At 56.1% G+C, this 16,765-nt stretch overlaps 8 protein-coding genes across 8 annotated transcripts; 4 read left to right on the top strand and 4 right to left on the bottom strand.

The window, feature by feature from the left end:
• Positions 1 to 211: 211 nt before the first annotated feature.
• Positions 212 to 3,118, bottom strand: VTJ04DRAFT_2028 (uncharacterized protein; the record flags this gene model as incomplete). The annotated part of the gene is made up of 5 exons (XM_069359781.1): positions 212 to 620; positions 678 to 1,932; positions 1,990 to 2,698; positions 2,771 to 3,008; positions 3,111 to 3,118. The coding sequence occupies 5 exons, from the start codon at positions 3,116 to 3,118 to the stop codon at positions 212 to 214; spliced, it is 2,619 nt and encodes an 872-aa protein (XP_069224636.1).
• Positions 3,119 to 3,598: 480 nt separating this feature from the next.
• Positions 3,599 to 5,611, top strand: VTJ04DRAFT_2027 (uncharacterized protein; the record flags this gene model as incomplete). The annotated part of the gene is made up of 2 exons (XM_069359780.1): positions 3,599 to 3,626; positions 4,146 to 5,611. The coding sequence occupies 2 exons, from the start codon at positions 3,599 to 3,601 to the stop codon at positions 5,609 to 5,611; spliced, it is 1,494 nt and encodes a 497-aa protein (XP_069224635.1).
• Positions 5,612 to 5,816: 205 nt separating this feature from the next.
• Positions 5,817 to 6,177, bottom strand: VTJ04DRAFT_2026 (uncharacterized protein; the record flags this gene model as incomplete). The annotated part of the gene is made up of 2 exons (XM_069359779.1): positions 5,817 to 6,061; positions 6,117 to 6,177. 2 exons carry the CDS (start codon positions 6,175 to 6,177, stop codon positions 5,817 to 5,819), a joined length of 306 nt encoding a protein of 101 aa, XP_069224634.1.
• A 1,002-nt stretch (positions 6,178 to 7,179) lies between these two features.
• Positions 7,180 to 7,665, top strand: VTJ04DRAFT_2025 (uncharacterized protein; the record flags this gene model as incomplete). Its single annotated transcript, XM_069359778.1, has 2 exons — positions 7,180 to 7,345; positions 7,475 to 7,665. The coding sequence occupies 2 exons, from the start codon at positions 7,180 to 7,182 to the stop codon at positions 7,663 to 7,665; spliced, it is 357 nt and encodes a 118-aa protein (XP_069224633.1).
• Positions 7,666 to 7,767: 102 nt separating this feature from the next.
• Positions 7,768 to 8,034, top strand: VTJ04DRAFT_2024 (uncharacterized protein; the record flags this gene model as incomplete). The annotated part of the gene is made up of 1 exon (XM_069359777.1): positions 7,768 to 8,034. The coding sequence occupies one exon, from the start codon at positions 7,768 to 7,770 to the stop codon at positions 8,032 to 8,034; it is 267 nt and encodes an 88-aa protein (XP_069224632.1).
• Positions 8,035 to 9,257: 1,223 nt separating this feature from the next.
• On the top strand, positions 9,258 to 9,671 carry VTJ04DRAFT_2023 (uncharacterized protein; the record flags this gene model as incomplete). The annotated part of the gene is made up of 1 exon (XM_069359776.1): positions 9,258 to 9,671. The coding sequence occupies one exon, from the start codon at positions 9,258 to 9,260 to the stop codon at positions 9,669 to 9,671; it is 414 nt and encodes a 137-aa protein (XP_069224631.1).
• Positions 9,672 to 10,098: 427 nt separating this feature from the next.
• On the bottom strand, positions 10,099 to 11,833 carry VTJ04DRAFT_2022 (uncharacterized protein; the record flags this gene model as incomplete). The annotated part of the gene is made up of 3 exons (XM_069359775.1): positions 10,099 to 10,406; positions 10,471 to 10,862; positions 10,929 to 11,833. The coding sequence occupies 3 exons, from the start codon at positions 11,831 to 11,833 to the stop codon at positions 10,099 to 10,101; spliced, it is 1,605 nt and encodes a 534-aa protein (XP_069224630.1).
• Positions 11,834 to 13,603: 1,770 nt separating this feature from the next.
• On the bottom strand, positions 13,604 to 16,321 carry VTJ04DRAFT_2021 (uncharacterized protein; the record flags this gene model as incomplete). Its single annotated transcript, XM_069359774.1, has 1 exon — positions 13,604 to 16,321. The coding sequence occupies one exon, from the start codon at positions 16,319 to 16,321 to the stop codon at positions 13,604 to 13,606; it is 2,718 nt and encodes a 905-aa protein (XP_069224629.1).
• Positions 16,322 to 16,765: the final 444 nt, after the last annotated feature.

Here is a 16,765-nt window from a genome sequence, read left to right as displayed (position 1 = left end):
AAGACAGAGTTACCCTTAAAACACCGTTTATATAGCACAGTATACCTCCCACTCTTTATACCATGTGATATCAATTCCTCACACAACCACCCGGCCACAACAACCCTTGCTAAACATCACCACTCCAAACCAACCGCGCCAGAAACCAACCATCTAGCCAGCACACCTCCATCACCGCGGCCCCTATCATTATTAACCTTGGTAACCTAACCTAACCAAAGCGAATCCCCATACTCGGATTCCACGTCCGCGCCTGAGGAGCTGCCGCCTGACCTTCCCCGGGCCGACCGTCCTGTGGTCCACTGCCGCCACCATTACCACCACCGCCTGACGCAGGAGGCATGGCAAAGCGTATCCCCATTTCGGGCGACCAGGCGGTTTGCATGTTGCTCAACGGCTGGACGGGCTGTATCGGCCGCGGTTGTTGCGGGGGAACGTTGGTGGCCCAGCTTTGGATGGGAGCCTCAGCGGGTGGTGGTGGTTGCTGCTGTTGATGTTGTTGATATTGCTGCTGTTGATGCTGTTGATGCTGATACTGTTGGTAGGATGGCATGGACTGGGGTTGGGGTGGATTGGTTGGGTTCAAGGACAAGGAAGCCAGAGAAGGCATGGAAAGCTCCCTGCAGGCCCAACGTTAGCACGGCTCATCATCACGGTAAATAAAAACGGGTACTCACTCCTCCAACTCCTGCGCCTCCTTCCTCCGCGCGCTCACCCAGTTCCGACACTGAATCCTAAATCCCTCCACTATCCGACTCAGATCGTTATAAAACTTCCTCGCCCCCTCCAAGTTGCTCACCAGCTCCTTGTACTTATAATACGCGTTATCCAACTTCTGGAGCGCCTTCTCCCGCTCCCTGCTCCCCCGATCTCCCTGGCACGCCTTCTTCTGCGCCTCAAACTCGTGGTTCGCCCGCTCCAGGTCCGCCACCACCTTCTCCTGCTCGGCGCGCTCCTTGTCCACCAGCTCGAGCTCGGCCTCATACAGCCGGTCGAGGCGCTTGGTGAAGAAGTCCTCAAAGTGCGCCGGCACGATGGGTGTCTTGGGATACGTCCTCTCCAACCGCGCCGCCTCGGCCAGGATGTCCTGCTTGATGTCATCGGCGCGGGCGCGGGCGCGGAGCGATTCGACCTTCTTCCTCCGGCGGGACTCGAGACGCAGGACGTCGCTATAGGCGCTGCGCAGCCGTCCTATGGCCGGTTTGAGCGCCTCGGGGATCTCTGTCTTGCGGCTGTTGGGGATATAATCCATGATTCCCCGGTCAGGCCCGGCCAGGATGGCGAGGGTGTCCTTGACGGCCGCGAACTTGTCGCGCACGATGGCGTCGCTGGAGGTGCTGGATGCCAAGTATCCCTCGATCTCGGCCACTTGGTTCCACAGCTTTGCCCCCCCGTCGTGGGAGGTGTCGGCGCGAGATTCGGGCCTGGTCCAACGCTGGGTGCCATACTTGAGTCGCAGCTTGCGATCCTCCTCTTCCTCGGCAGCCAGCAGGGCCTTGCCCTCTTCAAAAATCATCTTATCACTGGCGCATAGTTTCTCAATGTCCCGGAGACTGCGCTCGAGTCGGTTGAGAGCGTCTACCTGTCGGATCTCCTCGGCATGCTGCACCAAGGTGGCGGGAAGGCCCAGGGGCTTTTCGAGGGCCTGCAAGGAGCCGGGAAGATTCAGGCTAGAGAGGATGCTGTGGAGTTTGCCTGTCAAAGTTTCGAGCTCGCCGACAATGTCGGAATTGACGAGGCGGTCGCGACGCTCCTCGTAGATAGAGATGGCGAGGTGAACGGAGAACGGTACTAGCTTTGCGAACAACGGAGGCCCGAACTCCTTATCTTCGCCCAAGTAGTCGTGTGGATTGGCGACCTCTGGAGGAACACGGGGCTTGGCCATGTCAACGCGCTCCAGGATTTTGAGCTCGGGTTTCGAGGGAACAATTTCTGCACGATTTTGTCAGCATAGGCGTGCGGAGAGTAACAAGCAACAGGAGTACATACGTAAGTAGATCTTGTCATTGTCTCTTTCAGCCCGCTTGAGGTCCTGCTCAAGACGGGCCTTGAGCTTCATGAGATCATCCACCACCGTCTTGTTGATGTAATTCCCCTTGCACTCCTTGAGGCCTTCCTTGACGCAAGCCAGGGCATCGGTAAGTCGAGCAACCTCCTCGCCGTATTTGCGCTTCTCAAGGCAGTCGGCCGCTGCGCGGAATTGGGCAGCGGCAGCGAAGTGGTGATGTTTGGCACTGACGTGGTGGATCCAGGCCGAGCTGATGGCGTCGCTGCGCATGGCGGCCTCGCCGGCCAGGTTGTAGAGGTCGGAAACACGGGCAGCAAGCTTGGCGATGATAGCGTCCTTAAGTCCGTCCATGACTGCCTTTTGCCAGAAGCACTCCTGGGTTTGAGCGAGAAAGAGCTGGTTCAGGGACTCTAGAGTGGCTTCGTCCATGTCGTCTGGGGGGTTGGGCATGCGCAGTTCAGGCAGGACCGTCGTCTGCATATGCTTCAAAACTCCGGCGGCCTGGGCGAAATAGTTGGCGGCTAACCTGAGGCCGTCGGTACTGGATCTGTCTGCCGCAGCGGCAAGCTGGGTGTAGAGCGCGGCGAGGTTGAAGAGCACATTCATGAGTTCGTATTGGAGGTTGTTGTGCGCCACGGGCCGGCCGGTGTTGTATCCAAGGGAGGGGTACCAGGTGAAGTCGACGCCGATCTGGTCAGGTTAGGGGTGTTAGCTGGGCAAGGAAAAGGAAGGCTCAGATGGATCGGACGGTGTGGGACGAACATCGATAGGGAACTTCCCGCTCACCCAGACCAGCTGGGCGGCGTATGCCTGGAGCTTCTTGATGGCGCTGGGGTGGGGGTCTTGGGAGTTGACAGCATCTCGTCGGAGTGCGTCGATGACGTCGAGGTCGTTCCGGAACATGTCCGGGTGCTGGTCATACTTGTCGGAGATGTATTGACGGATGGTTTTGGCCAGCGAGACATGGGCCGAGCGACGGAACTCGAGCCAAAGCATGGTCCTGGTCGCAAGAAGGTGTGAGCATTGTCGTTGAGCTTTTGCGCATGTTTCCTCCATCCTTTACCCAAGAGCTGACAAAGTAAACAAAAAGCCATCAACTTACGACCCCATGGTGATGGTGACCAGGCCGAGTGCCAGGGATTAGTTTCTTGATATTTGCTAGTCAAGGGATTTCACAGGCCTCCTGGTGTCCGGATGTCAAGAGCTAGGAACCGGACTCGAGTGTTCGTCTGGTTGTCAAAGAATAGCCTTGTCTCCTGTCGTCTGATGTCATCAGGCACTGCTCTCGGACAAGGGGCTTCATGTCAGGCCTCATTGATTTTGTTTGGCGGGGTAGCACAGCAACCAAGGTGGGTCTGGCCCGCAAAACCCCACGTCACGCCTCAAAACCAAGGCATAAACAGTTAGATAAGGCTCCAGGGTTAGGGTTTCATTGGCTATCATCGGCTTCATCACACTTCCAGCATCACCACAACTGCCTTGCCTTCGGTAGTGTCCTACAATTTGGGAATATCCTGAACCGATTTTGATTAGTGTACCCCAAGTACAAGAACATATCTCCCTGGTCCCATTCTGGCTCGCACTTAAACCATGGAGAACCTCCTCCCGTCACGAGGATGTTGGTCTATCTCCAAGTCCCTGCATATATTAATTATCCGCAAGGCAACCGTGAATCCCAGCTGAGCTGGCCAGGCTTCTCTCTTCATACTGCTATCTACCACCAGGCCAAGCAATACTCCTTGGGGCCCTCCGTACCTGGACCAGCCTAACACCCGAAAACCTGCTTTCGTTGCCCCGAAACCTGCTCCTTTGATTCAACCAGGTATTATGGGTTGTCTAACCATCAAACTTCTATTTCGCCGTCGCACCACGGCAAAGTCGCGGGCGCCACCGGTAGACAACGCAATACCGACGGGAACGCAGGCGACACCAGAAGACAACGCAAACCCGACGGGAAGAGGTCGGAATGAAGCCAACCTGGCTCAGTCTTCTGCTCCCAACCGAGCTTCTTCCTATGTTTCCAGCCTGGCTCAGTCTTACTCTCCCAACCTAGTTCATTCTTCTTATCCCAGCCGAGCTCATTCTTATGCTCCCAACCTGGCTCAGTCTTATGCTCTCAACCGAGCTCATTGTTTAGCTCCCGAGCTGGCTCAGTATTGTGCTTTCAAGACGGCCAAGTCTTCTTATGGTGAAAAGGACGAGGCGGAAAGGCGTCCCTCCCCGCAAAGAATCTTCCTGGTTGATCTCCCCGACGAGATCCTGGACGACATCTTTGGCTACTTCTGCATCCACTGCCGCGACGACATATTCGAGATGCGGATCTTTATCTCTAACTGGTACGACAGCTTTCGCGAGCGACGCAAGGATCGTCTGGCCCTGCGGTCCCTTTGCCTGACATCCAAACGACTCCGCAACATCGCGCAGCCCATCCTCTACCACGTCTTTCCGGTGGCCCCCAGCGGTCCGCTGCTCCCCTCCGAGGACTACGCCTGGCCTCAGCGCCCCGGACCCTTTGAAAAAACCATCATCAAACACTCCGACCTCGCCACCGCGGTCCGCCACGTCCACACCGTTATCCGGGACCTGCGCTTTGACGACTACAGAGACGGCCGCAGCCTCACCGGTGGAGAGGTGGACGCCTACACCCTGCGCTGGCGGCCCACGCCTTCGCATCTGGCTGCCCTTGCAAGGATCCTCGCCGGCCTCCCTAATCTCCAGCGCATCACCGTGACTCGCAGCATGTGGCAGTCGCGGGCCCTGGTGCGGCAAGCCATGCAAAGCGCCGGCGTGCGGCAGCTCAGCATCCGCACCCTGGATCTGTTCAATCCCTGGGGCGATTGGGGGGCGATGGGCAACGTGCTTGTCGAGCTGGCTGCTGAGTCTCTGCGCGAGCTGAACGTGGAGAGCATGTCTACGTGGAGTATGTGGAAGTGGGAGCTACCCAAAAAGCTGGAGAGGTTGGAGTGCCTGAGGATCAGGGGCGAGTTGCGGCCTCAGGCGGATGATTTGGGAATAGTGTTGGAGCTGCTCGGCTGCGAGAGACTCGTCACCTTCACGCATCATGCGACTTTGACGAGTGGGTGTTCCGACATGTACCTCACACCGAGAGCAGCCCGATTGCTTCAGCGCAACAGACATACACTGCGCTCCCTCATGCTCAACTTCTCGTTTTCAGATCCCTCGTGGGAGCCCGTATCCTTCATGAGCTATCTGGACCTCCCTAGCTTCTCCGTCCTGGAAAACGTCTTCCTCAATGCTTTCTCCTTGTTTCGCTGGTCGGAGGAGGACGTGAGCCACCATGATCCCGACAACGACAAGGACAAGGACGTCTTGACCCAACTGTTACCGACATCTCTTATCTCTCTGCGTTTGCTCAACCGGGTGCTACACGGGGATCCGCGCAAACAGCTGGAGGAACGGCTGCTTCGCGCGTTGTGGGGCCTTGTTGATGCTCTGGCGAGGGGGAAGTTCCCGAATCTCCGGAGGGTGTGGTACAATATCACCAACAATGGCCCTGCTTGGACGGCGCTCATAAGGGAGTTTGCGGCGTGCGGCGTCGAGTTTGGGCTGGGGAGGAGTCACTGGATACGGGCGTGGGGATGAGTCACAATATGTGGTAATAGTGCCTCAAAGGTGAAGTACCTGAATGAGTCAATCCCCTGGATACCCTCCAGATAACCAAGCTGGATACATTTTCTACCAACCCCAGCTCCCAACACACCTAATATGGTCCATCCAACAATATCTCAGCAGGTTGATAAACACACCAACTCTCGCCTTTCCCGGCCCGCTGAGGGCACAACACCACTCAATGTGAAGGCAGGTTCCTACCACCATGAGGCGTGTGATGATGTCTCCGCTCCTTTCCACCCTGACGGCTGTATTTCTGTCCAATATCGTCCGGCAGCTCGCCGCCGGCCGCGCTGAATACCTCGGGCATGTCTGTGGCACCCAGAGCGGGCTCGTCCAGCGTCGAGCCTGCTTCTTCGCTGCCGAGACCCTTGGCCTTGGAAGTCGGTTGCTGTTGGCCTTCTTGAGTGGATGGCATCCCAGCTTGGTGAGTTTGTGAACGAATTCTAACATCATTGGTAGTATGGTGGAGACGAACCTTTGCCCTTCTCTTCTGTCATGCCTTCCGGCTTTCTGGCCTGAGTACGTTCGCTGGACATGTTTATGTTTATTATTGGTCTTCAAGTTTTTGCTGTTGTCCACTTCAAGAAATGCTGTGAAAAAGATTACTGTTTGGAACTCCTCGCGGGGAATGAGACTAACCCTTCATGTATGATGTCACCAAGTCGTGTGAGGTGGCGATGTATAGGTAAGCAGCGGCACTTCGGGGGTTCCTGGAACATGACCAATGGAACCAACCATTTCTTCGTGATAACTAGTGGCTATCAGGGACGAAATCGAAAATCATCTCGTTCTTTGGTCGCCATGACTCTTCGATTGGTACCTCTAAATTCATGTTTGTTATTCGCATCAGAGCCTCCTCCAACACACTCTCGCCTGCGCTCCTGTGGCTGTTCTGCGAAGTATTAGTTGATCGTGTTTACTACGTAGGGTCAACTGCATTAGACCTCTACCACAGCATGTATGTTTAGTACAATGCGGTACATACAAAAGACCCCTCACACAGCCAGCTCTACGCAACGCTACGAAGTAAACGCAGGCCACACTCCACTTGTCTAACAACAGCCACTGAACCAATAATTAGAACTCAACAACTCAACCTCGCAAATATATTACGGGTTCTCATCAGGCTGCCAAGCCATGGCGGATCATCAAACAACTCGAAACGTGCCAAGGCCAACCATGTAGCCATGTGGCCAGGGAGCCCACCAGATGTGGCGTGGCAGCGGTTAAGTGTGGCTGAGAATGACAGCGTCTGTCTGGTCTTTGTGCCGTCTGATGTTGGATGTTGTGTTCGCTGACCTTTGACGTTCCCGCATGTTAAACTTTATTTCGGGAAGGCTGACAGAGCCGCATGAATGAAAAGTCAACCTGCCGCTTGGCTCATGTTTCCGGCTGGAATGACGGGAGCTCTCTCGCCTGCACGGGGCAAGGCTGCTCGGTGCAAGGTGGGGCTCTCCGTGTCTCCCATTCGTCTCAAGTCTTCGTTTCGTCCACAAGCGAGCTGCCGCGCTCCGACGCCAGCTTGCCATGACAAACCAATGACGACCCCTGATGCGGCTCTGGTCGCATCCGCACCAAGCCCGCCAAGGGGTCGTTCTCAGACAGCATCAGTCGACTTTTGCTCAAAATGGTTGCAGCTTTGCCTTGTCGGGCAGGCCCCCCGCTGTGATATCGATCGGGGCGTCACGGTGCCGGCATGCTCTGGTTAGACTTGGGCTGGCTGCTGGGCGGCAAAGCTCTCTTTTTTGCTTTCTCATTCGTCTTTCTCTTTTCTTCCTTCTTTCAACCTAAATCCACTCTTTACGCCGTCACGGTGACGACCTTTTCTTCAAGAGCTGCTCGTTGCTGGGCAAGAGAGTGCTGGGCACTTGGTCGCTGGTCGCTTTTCTATCCTTTCGCTTCATTTCTCTTCCTTTTTGTTGCCGCTCTTTGATCCAAGACAACTTGTAATCTTCGACATCCCGCTGGCCGAGTCCGCTTCCCTTCGTTTTCCTCCAAACGCAAACACCTTTCCTTCTCTCTGAATCGTTGAGAAGGACATCCCGAGTCTCCAGCCGTCTCCTTAAACCGGACAACACAAACAGCAAACTTCACCAAAAAACAAGTCACCCACCACCACCGCAACCATGGGCCAGAACCTCTCTCTCGAAGAGCCCTTCGCCGACACCTCGGAGGCCACGCTCGCCGACTATGACCGCTTCAACCTCATCGTCATGGCCATCGCCTGGGCCGGCTCGTGCTACGGCATCGGCATGATCTGGTGCGCCGTCGGCCTGTTGCGGCGCTGGAACGGGGACCGCGACCTCAACCTCATATCGGTATTGACGGCGATATTGTTGTCGACGGGGTGGCCCGTCATTCTCGTCTACTATGCGTTGACCGGGTCAGAGTAAATTGACGGAGGCATGGAGGTTGGAGGGAGTGTGATGGGAGTTTGGTGGCCAAGCTGAGGGATTCGACTCGGGCGCGAGATGGAAAGTCTCGGCTAGCGATGGATGAACTCAGGGATCAGGGTGATGGCACGAGGCAGAGGATGGGGTTCATGATACCAACGTCGAGGACATTTGGGTTGGGAGATGCGAGTATCGGTCTGGGGTTTCGACCTCACAAAGATGACACGGCTCGCATCGACACCATTTTGAACAGTTCTGTCGAAGGGTGTCAGGAGGCAAGGAAGTGGCGTCGGTTGGGATTGTCTTGGGAAACAGGCACTTGGGTCTTGGATTTGCAGCAAGCGATCATGGGTTTCTTTTTTTCAAGGACATAATTGCGTAAATACCAATGGTCATCTTCTTTTTGTCCTACATGCCACTCCTCCTCCCGTTGACCGTGCTGTTGAGTTACGAGTACCTCCCTGGTCTGAGCAAAGTGTTTGTATGAGTCATGGATCTTTGTCCTCCTGTACATATGTACTAGCTATCTCAGGGGGTTTGTTGACTTCATAACGTTCCCAACCCGATGACCATGATGGCAATCAACTCCACGATCTTGGAAGACTCAACATGGCTAATAGTTGCTAGTCATGCATTGCGCCATCGTGAGATACGCGGTTAATCCCGTCTCCAATGCGCTGTCAACGCTCCTCATACCCGAGGAGTCTTGACAGGACAACAGATCGCAGAACTGCCACCGCGGGAATCGTCACGGAATCCTTCATTATTATCCCGCGGATAGACTTGCCTCGTAACGGAACAGAGCATGAGTGTATGGCGGTACGCTAGGTTGCAAGATCGTCGATCATCGCCATCAGTATACACTACCAGCAACAGAATGACGGCATGCCGCCATCCAGGAGTTTGATCAGCACACCGTCAGATCTAAGCCGCCATCTACCATCAGATGCCATTCAAAATCACCATGTTTGCAAGGGGGATGTCGACGTTCTATCTGTCAAACTGCGATAAATACTCCTCCCACTACGTCGTCCAGTTGTGTCTTCTCATCACCCTCACAGCATCTTCTTTCATTCTTTGAGTTGACCTCACCCCCGGTTCCGTGAACCGCTTCATTCTCTTGTATTTATTACAGTCATCTATCTTCCTGCTATCCACCGCAGGCTGGTCGTTACCACCATCTCCTCGATTATCATCGACATTCATTAACATCACTCACCAAAATGCTCCCCCAAACCGTCCTCCTCACCCTCCTCTCCTTCACCACCACCGCCGTCACCGCCGCCATCATCCCCCGCCAAAACAACAACAACCAGAACAACAACAATAACAATGTAAACAACAACCAACCCAACTTCGGCCGCTGCACACCCACCATCGACTTCCAACTCGGCCGCCCTGGCCGCAAGCCCGACGAAGGCACCTTCTTACCCACCGACCCCCTAGTCGCCCAGGGCCAGCAGGACGCCCTCAACCCCAACATCATCACCAACCGCGTCTGCGACCAGCTGACCAACGTGTGCGAGGCCAACGACGCGGCCAAAGCGCTCTGCCGCGAGGCGCAGGCGCTGGTGCAGGGCTTGGGCACGCGCGACCAGACGACGGCTGAGGCGTTTAATCGGGCGTTAGGGTTCTGATTTTGAGGGCGGTACGGGTAACAGGCACCTCGTTTGTCTGAAGGAAGGGAGGGGGTTGGAAAAGCCCAAGCAAGTTTTGTGGTTATGATGGAATCTTGGGAGGACTAGGTTGTTTGCACATCCTTGGTACCATGAGCTCTCCTTTGCGGTCTGCCGTAAGCTAGCCATCAACCCTACAGTTTTGTCGTCTCAATGAAAGCTATCTCGAACCAACCAGACTTGTGACCGTCACCAATTCCCCTAATTCTCGTGCTCCATGGATAACATGTTGAACGTTAGATCTCATCACAGCATCATGATTCATTTCGTACGCCATAGCCATCTAGTCAAGTTCATGAAGGCCATCCCAATATACACATTATAAACTAGAAACCCTAATATCCAAGCCAACCGCTCGTAGCCAACTCCCCATCATTACCTCGCCGTTTTACACACTGCTGCTGCCATCTGACTTCTCCTCAAGATGATGCCCAACCACCACGTCCGACCCCCCCTTAATCTCGCCACCCGCAAACGTCGCGTGCGGCACCCACTTGGCGCTGTTGCGCGGTGTCGTCTCGGCCATCATCTGGTCGACCTGCTCAAGGGTAAGACCCTTGGTCTCGGGCACCAGGAGGTAGGCATAGACGAAGCAGCAGCAGCACAGGCCGCCCCAGATGTAAAACACCTTGGGACCAAGGTTGCCCTTGTCCTCGTCCACCATGTAGGGGGTAATGACGGCAATGATGCAGTTCCCTGGAAAACACCTTGTTAGCATGCGTGTACTTCAAGTTGGGCCAAAAGAGTTGGGTGCACATACAAAGCCAGTTCGACGCCGTCGACAGGGCCACACCCTTGGCACGCATAGGCAGAGGGAAGATCTCGCCGATGACGACCCACGCGCCAGGGCCCCAGGTGGTGGCGAAGAAGAAGATGTAGATGCAGATGAAGGCGATCATAGCCTTGACGGCGCTGTCGTCGTCAGGACGGCAGGTGCCCACGATAGCAACGATGAACTGGCAAACAACCATGCCCAGGGCACCCCAGATGAGCAGCGGGCGGCGGCCGATACGCTCCATGGTGTAGAAGGAGATAGGCGTTGAGCAGACGTTGACGAGGGTCGTCACCAGCGACATCAGGAAAGGGTCCGAGATGGTGCCCAGCTGCTGGAAGAAGGTGGTGCCGAAGTAGAAGACGAAGTTGCAGCCAGTCCTGACAGAGGATGTTAGCTTGGACGACTCTTCTTCAACAGGAGCCGTGTATTTGGAAAATGCTCACCATTGCTGCATCATCTGCATCGACGTGCCCAGAATGGTCCTCCGGAGATTGCTGCTCGCGTTGCGCAGATTTCCCCGGAAGCAGTTGGCCCAGGCCTGGAAATAGTTGCCGCTGGGGGCGACGGCCATCTCGTACTCGTGGTTGGCGACAATCTCGGCGAGCTCGTCGCGGATGTACTCAGACTCAACGGGCTGATCGCGCAGGCGGGCGAGCGACTTGGCCGCGCGATCAAGGTCTCCCTTCTTGACGTAGTAGCGAGGTGATTCGGCCAGGCAAGCCAGACCGGCGGCCAGGATCAGGGCCCAGGCCATCTGCAGACCGATAGGAATGCGGTAGGAGCCGCTGTCCTTGCGATCCTCAGTGGCATAGTCCACCGCAGAGGCCAGAAGGAGACCAATGCAGATGCAAAATTGGTAACCGCTGACAATGGCGCCGCGAACCTTGCGGGGGGCAATCTCGGACATGTAGAGAATGATGATGGCCGAGACGAAACCCACACCAAAGCCGGCAACCAAGCGGCCGGCGACGATCAGGCCGAGGCCTTCGCTGGCGGTCTGCAGAACCACACCGATAATGAAGACGGCGCATCCCAGGATAACGGTCGTGCGGCGGCCAATCCAATCGGCGAAGTCGCCAGCGATGAGAGCGCCAAAGAAGGTACCGGCAGAGAGGATAGACGTGATCAGAGACTTCTTCCAGGCGGGAAGGACGGTAGCCTCGGGGCCCTCGATAACGTGGATGAAGTACTCCATGCCCATAACACCCGAGATGTAACCAGAGTCGTAACCGAAGAAGATACCGCCGAAGGCGGCGAAGACGCACATGAGGTACGCCTTGAGGGTCACAGGGGCCTCGACGCGCGAAACGTCGGGCGCACCTGCGGGGAGGACGCCGCCGCCAGCCATGCTGATGGTTGACTTGGGAGATATGCCTGAGTAGGAAGAAGTGCTGGTATGAAGATAAGGTCCAGAAGACGGGTAGGCAAATCCCTTGACGACGGTGTCGGCTGTTGGTGGTGTTCGATGCGGAGGATGATCTGAGGAGGCACGAAGTGCGGAGGGCAGGTTATATACTCCCCAACCTTCTCGTCCCTCCTCCCTCTCCTCCGCATTCGCTACTCCATCTCCCCGGCTCCGGCCATCATCTCATCCCCAGCTTCCCCGGCCGGGGATGGATGCATGTCGAGATTGGCGATGAGCTAGCCAATCTCCTCTAGGTCATGCTGTACTTCGCCGTTCGGCCCCGGACCCCATCCACATCAGCCATGTTCTCCTCCGGGGCACCCGCGGGGCAAAAACGTGCCAGCCTGCGAAAGGTCTTCGCGCCGGCGCTACATCTGGTGGTTCATCCGGAGTTGTAGGTGGGGGAATGATCCTTGGGACCTGGCGCCGGGGTGCTGTGGACATGTGTGGATATGGTCGATGGGCTGATGATATCTCTGGTGGAGGAGAGGAGGAGAGAACAAGCATTTCGCGTCAAACAAAGTTTGCGCCAAACAGCCCGGGAGTTCGTTAGGGCTGGGAAAATGTGGCAAGGAGTTGCCTGCTCAAGAGCCTCGGGACTCTCCGTGTCTGCACGACGCCCAGCGAAAGGGAAGACGTCGAGGCTTGTTTCAAGGGCATAGCTGGCAGTAGGGCCGGAGAGCGCCCGGCTGGTGGATGGACAGAACACAAAGTGGCGGACTTTGGATCGGCCCTTTGGTTTTGGCCTTCTAAACGCTGTGGTTGGGAACAGAACACGGACCTAGGATACGTCAGCGGTGTGGCCACAACAAGCGAACGGCGAACAAACATACACAGACTATTACACGAAGTATCAAGCATCGTGGCAACCCAGCGCCCTACCTAGGTAAGACCTCGGTAAGGCCTAGGTAAGGCGGGCACGTCTCAACCTGTTAAACGTCAGGCCTAGTACCAGCCAGCTGGGAGGTTACCCTTCCACGTGCCAAGTGACCAACCGCGCGGCCTTGATCGACGACTGGGGCCCGTCACGGCGGTGCCGAGCTACCGGCCGAGGGCGGCCCCCATTCGGTGGTTTTGTGGAGGGTGTGGGTGGAGCGTCGGCGTCATGACTCGGGCGCCGGACCCTCCCGGGCCCGCCAAAACTGGAGACGTTGAATTCAGGCTGTTCTGGCAAAAACGGGAGCATCCGTTCGCGCGTGGATACAGCTGAAAATAGTGAGGAGAGTGGAATCGTTTTGGAGCCCAATTGGGGGGTTTGGCACATGGCTTGGAGGTTGTTTGTTGCTGATGGTGGAGAGTTGAATGGAGACAATTGAAGAAGTTTCAAGAATCGGGAATTACTAGTTCATGCGGCAAGAGAGAGAGGACTCTTCTGCCAAACAAACAGGCCATTGCGCTTGCCAGTTTGCCGTAGTTTCGGACGTATGGAAACAGGGCAAGTAGAGGACATGCCGAGGGAAAGAGTTACCTAACCCTGACCGAAAGGGTGTTGCTGTCCCATGATCTCAAAAAGCATCAAATTTCCTCTTTTGGATATTAAACCCCACACTCTCACACGTGATTACGCGACGCCACTGTCGTCATTGCCGCGCCCCGCGTCTCGCGTCAAACACCAAACGTCCGTTCCTGTCCACGCCGACGATACTTCCAACAACATTCCAATACCATGTGACAGCAACCAACTTCCGTGCCACCACCATCCATTACATACACTCAACCCTTCAACTCCTCCATCGGTGTCCACCATTCCCCTTCCTCAACCACCTCTCCCTTCTCCTCCTCCTCCCTTCCAACCGCCATGCCAATCCCCATCCCAACCTCGGCCACCGCAGCCCGCAAATCCGTCTCCGTCCCGCAAGTAGGACACTTGTAAATCACCCTCTCTCCGCGCAGTATCAACTCTTTCCCCTTGGCCCTTTGCTTTTTAACGCCTTGCTCCCCTTCTGGCGTCTCCCACCGAGGAGCCTTCTCTTCCAGTTGCTGCTGTCGTTTCACTTCTTCCTCTTCTTCCCGCCCTTTGTCCCTCCGCCGCTGCTCCATCCGCTCCCTGTGTGTCCAGTCGATTCCCAGCAGCTCCCTGTGCGCAGCAGGGAGATAGTCGCGGTAGGCGTGGCCGATTTCCGCCCCTGGGATTGCCTGGGGCCCCGGAGTTGGTTTGGCGCGCTGGTGATGGCTTCTTGATGAACCGCTGCCGGGCGGAGGTTTCTGGGCGGAGTTGTTCAAGCTGTCGTTCCCTCCTGCTTGCTCCGTGCGCGCGGGCGGGTTGTCAACTGGGATGGAGCCGCAGGTTGTTGAGGATGATGATCGGGCGGATGGGCGCGGAGGAGAGGGTACGGAGCGTGTCGGCTTGGTGGTAGTTTCTCCTCGTTGTGTAGGCGACGGGCCGAGAACTGTCGTCACGGGACCAGCATCAATGATGGGCTTGCGAGGTGGGTGTGGAAAGCTTGTCAAGCTGGGGACCGACTCCTGGCTCGTGCTCGGGTGATGGTCATGCCAGATTTGTGACTGGCGGTGCACTGATGACAGAAGCATGTCTTCCTCCCGCCCATCTTCCAAAACAACGTCAACAACACCTGTGCTTGAGGTAGCCGACATGGCGGATGAAGAATCCCGCTCTTGCGATGCCTGCTTTCGATTCGGGGGCGCAGGCCTGTCTCCGATGCCTCGACCCAACGCCATGTGTTGAACATTGTCCCATGACGAGTTGCCAGGAAAACAGCAGCGGTTGGATGTTTCTGGCGCCACCCCATCTGCGGGTGTTGTCTCTTTCTTCTTTTTGCCGAATCTCGGCTTCGTCACATTGAAGAAGGACCCGTACGTGTCCGCCGACAGTTCCTCTGCTGGGAAATAAAGAGGAGGATGGGCTGTTTTACCACCAACTGGCGGCGAGGGCGCACTCCTTGGATTCTCGAACGGAATGCTCTCATGGTCGAGCTGGCCGGGTGTTCCAGACGCAAAGTCGCCGAATCCGGTGCTGATGGGTGTCGGGATCGGGTTGCTAATGCCGGAAATCGTGGCGCGTCGTTTCTCGGTGGCTTTGCCTTTGGATGGTGACAGGAGGTGCAATACCCGGCCCGGCCCGGCACAAATGTGATGTCCGTCGGTTGTGGTCCGTGTTTTCCACAGTGAGTTGCAGTGTTTGGTGTTGATGCTCACCGAAGGACGGCGTTTCCGCAGAAAGCTCCGCTGATGGCATAGGGCTGTCTCCTCCTCGCGGTTGGCCTTGGCGGTGTGATGGTGATGGCCGTCGTGGTGGTGGTGGAAGAGGTGAGAAAGTTTGTGCTTATCCTCGACTGGTTTTGTGTCTGGATATTTCAAAACGGTTACCAGATGTTCCTCTGCTGTCCTCCTGTTGCCCCTAGCAATTGGATATTGTTTCTGATTTATTGGAGGGTGCGAGTCTCGAGCGACGTCACCAGTGATGAGCTCATGCTCCTCGTTATGTCTAACGTCGACATCCGGGGGAGGCAATGACTGGATTCCCAACCGCACCTGACGTCCTCTGTCCAGCACACTAATCGGCTTGCGCACATCCAACACTTCGCTCACTGCCTGTCCACGCGTTTCCTCCTCTGGGTGTGTCATTTCTCTGCCTCCATATCTGGCATTTTCCTGTGCAAGGTGCTGCGAGCCGGTATTTTTGGGGGACATCGCCGACTCCCGATCCAACAAATCATCTGAGCCCCAACCCAGCTTCTTTCGTGACCCAATAGACATCAGTTCCTCAAGTAGGATGGGGAGATAGAGCGGACCGGACGTGGCAGACAGCACAGGGAGTTCGTTGCGGTCTTCTTCGGGGGGAGTATTGGGAACCCGAGAAGGGCGGCGCTCGGTCTCCGCCTGGGCCCGGAAGCTTCCGTGACCGGCAACCCCGTTGTACACGCCGACGCCATGCGTGAAGCTGCGCACGCTTCCTCGTATTACACACCGTGGTGGATGATCGTGACGGTGGTGTCTTGTCGGTGAACTTGGAAGCGAGTCGAGCTCCGAGATGTGGTTGGATGACTGAGCCGCGTTGGAGGCTCTCGTTAAGGTCGTCTTGCTGACGTCGTCGGTCACCCGCGCCGAAATTCGAGAGCGGAGGGTGTATGGCGTGGTGGTCTCGGTGAGCCTCCCTTGGTGTCCAAGGTCGGTTTTGAGGTTTCCCTCTTGCGTGACGTCTTCTGCGATGGAGGGGCCTGGGGCAAAACCCTCATGGTGGTAGGTTCGGGGGAAGTCAAACCGGTCGCTTCCATCGACATGATGGTCGCCTTCGACCAAGCCAATTCCTGAGTCATCACGGCGATGTCTACGGGGTGCGGGCGCCTGGCGTTCTTTGGTATGCTTCGGCTGATTGGCTTGGGACATTTCTCGGGTGGTAGAACGCTCAATCTTGCCGGCGCCTGGCGAGAGAGAGGCCGGGGATGGCGTGAATATGCGGCGAGTAGCCATTTCGTGGACATTGGGGATGTAACCGCCCAAGTCTTTACCAAGATGAAGCTCTGTCAGTCAGGTAGCTATGATCATCGGCACTGCAGAACCACCGGGCTGTGAATTTAAAGCTTGGACAATTGGCATATCATGCCTAGATGGCAAATATTCCGAGGGGTACCTCTGATCAATTGCTGACATCATCATCTGATGTTCACGACAAGACACATTGGCCAATGGGCCACGAACTGGAGTTCGCACCGGAGAATATAAGACCACCTCATGACTCTCCAAGTGTTTCACCATCCTAACCATCTGGGATCTGAACTCCTTCCCATCAAACGACGGCCATGCCCACCCAAACTCTCCATGAAAGATCTCACCCAAGCGCCTCGCCAGGAACACCAAATCCAAGAGGGCGGATTACCCATTGAAAAGAGTTCGCGGAAAATGACTGTCGGACCC

This window comes from Mycothermus thermophilus (assembly GCF_041956435.1).
Source record: "Mycothermus thermophilus strain CBS 625.91 unplaced genomic scaffold VTJ04scaffold_1, whole genome shotgun sequence".
NCBI classification, from domain to species: domain Eukaryota; kingdom Fungi; phylum Ascomycota; class Sordariomycetes; order Sordariales; family Chaetomiaceae; genus Mycothermus; species Mycothermus thermophilus.
The sequence above is the reverse complement of the archived record's forward strand: the minus strand, read 5'-3'. Positions and strand labels throughout refer to the sequence as shown.